Source organism: Agelaius phoeniceus, chromosome 35, assembly GCF_051311805.1.
Source record: "Agelaius phoeniceus isolate bAgePho1 chromosome 35, bAgePho1.hap1, whole genome shotgun sequence".
Taxonomy (NCBI): domain Eukaryota; kingdom Metazoa; phylum Chordata; class Aves; order Passeriformes; family Icteridae; genus Agelaius; species Agelaius phoeniceus.
In genome coordinates, this window is record NC_135299.1 from 3,474,356 (window position 1) to 3,475,690 (window position 1,335).

At 56.2% G+C, this 1,335-nt stretch overlaps 1 protein-coding gene across 1 annotated transcript; it reads right to left on the reverse strand.

The window, feature by feature from the left end:
- On the reverse strand, positions 1-969 carry LOC129130726 (olfactory receptor 14J1-like). The gene has a single exon (XM_054649307.2). It carries the CDS (start codon positions 967-969, stop codon positions 1-3), a length of 969 nt encoding a protein of 322 aa, XP_054505282.2.
- Positions 970-1,335: the final 366 nt, after the last annotated feature.

Sequence of the window (1,335 nt, forward strand, 5' to 3'; positions counted from 1 at the left end):
TTACATTCTGAAGGTTATGGAGCAGAAAAAAGAGAGTTTATTGTTTCTGAAAGATAAAGTCATCATTTTCCTCAGGGCATCCTTGAGCTCCTGGTTCCTCAGGCTGTAGATGAGAGGGTTCAGGGCTGGAGGCACCACCGAGTACAGAACTGACAGGGTCAGATCCAGGGATGGCGAGGACATGGAGGGGGGCTTCAGGTGAGCAAATGCTGCAGTGCTGAGGAACAGAGAGACCACAGCCAGGTGAGGGAGGCAGGTGGAAAAGGTTTTGTGCCGTCCCTGCTCGGAGGGGATCCTCAGCACAGCCCTGAAGATCTGCACATAGGAGAAAACAATGAACACAAAGCAACCAAATGCTAAACACGCACTAACAGCAATAGGCCAAAGTTCCCTGAGGTTTGAGTATGAGCAGGAGAGCTTGAGGATCTGTAGGATTTCACAGAAGAACTGGCCCAGGGCACTGCCATGGCACAGGGGCAGGGAAAATGTATTGGCTGTGTGCAGCAGTGAATAGAGAAAGGCACTGGCCCAGGCAGCTGCTGCCATGTGGGCAAAAGCTCTGCTGCCCAGGAGGGTCCCGTAGTGCAGGGGTTTGCAGATGGACACGTAGCGGTCGTAGCACATGATGGTCAGGAGGAAATACTCTGCTGAGAGGAAGAACATAAAAAAAAAGAGCTGAGCAGCACATCCAGTGTAGGAGATGTTCCTGGTGTCCCAGAGGGAATTGTGCATGGCTTTGGGGACAGTGGTGCAGATGGAGCCCAGGTTGCTGAGGGCCAGGTTGAGCAGGAAGAAGAACATGGGCGTGTGCAGGTGGTGGCCGCAGGCTACGGCGCTGATGATGAGGCCGTTGCCCAGGAGGGCAGCCAGGGAGATGCCCAGCAAGAGGCAGAAGTGCAGGAGCTGCAGCTGCCGCATGTCTGCCAATGCCAGCAGCAGGAAGTGCCTGATGGAGCTGCTGTTGGACATTTGCTGTGTCTTGGCATGGGGATCTGTAAGAAAAGTAATCATGGAATAGTTGGGTTTGGAGAGGACTTGAAATATCCCAGCACAGCCTGGGGGCACTTTCCCCCACTGCCTGCCCAGGGCTCTGCTGCCTGGAGCTGTCCCTGCCAGCAGCTGCTTCCCTGTGCTCAGGGCTGGGCCCTGCCAGTGCTGCCAGAGCCCAGCCCAGCCTTGGGGGCTCAGCTCTGCCCTGCAGAGCCCTCCCAGCTCAGGCACTGCCCAGGGGCAGCTCTGGCTCTGCAGGCTCTGATGGCAACTTCAGAGCAACCCTGAGGAGGCTGGAGAAGCGACACTGATGCTGCCTGTGAGGGGCTCTGTGCTGATTTCTGT

What these genes read in the sequence shown, in the direction of transcription:
- LOC129130726 (XM_054649307.2), bottom strand. Translation starts at nt 969, where the DNA reads ATGTCCAACAGCAGCTCCATCAGGCACTTCCTGCTGCTGGCATTGGCA.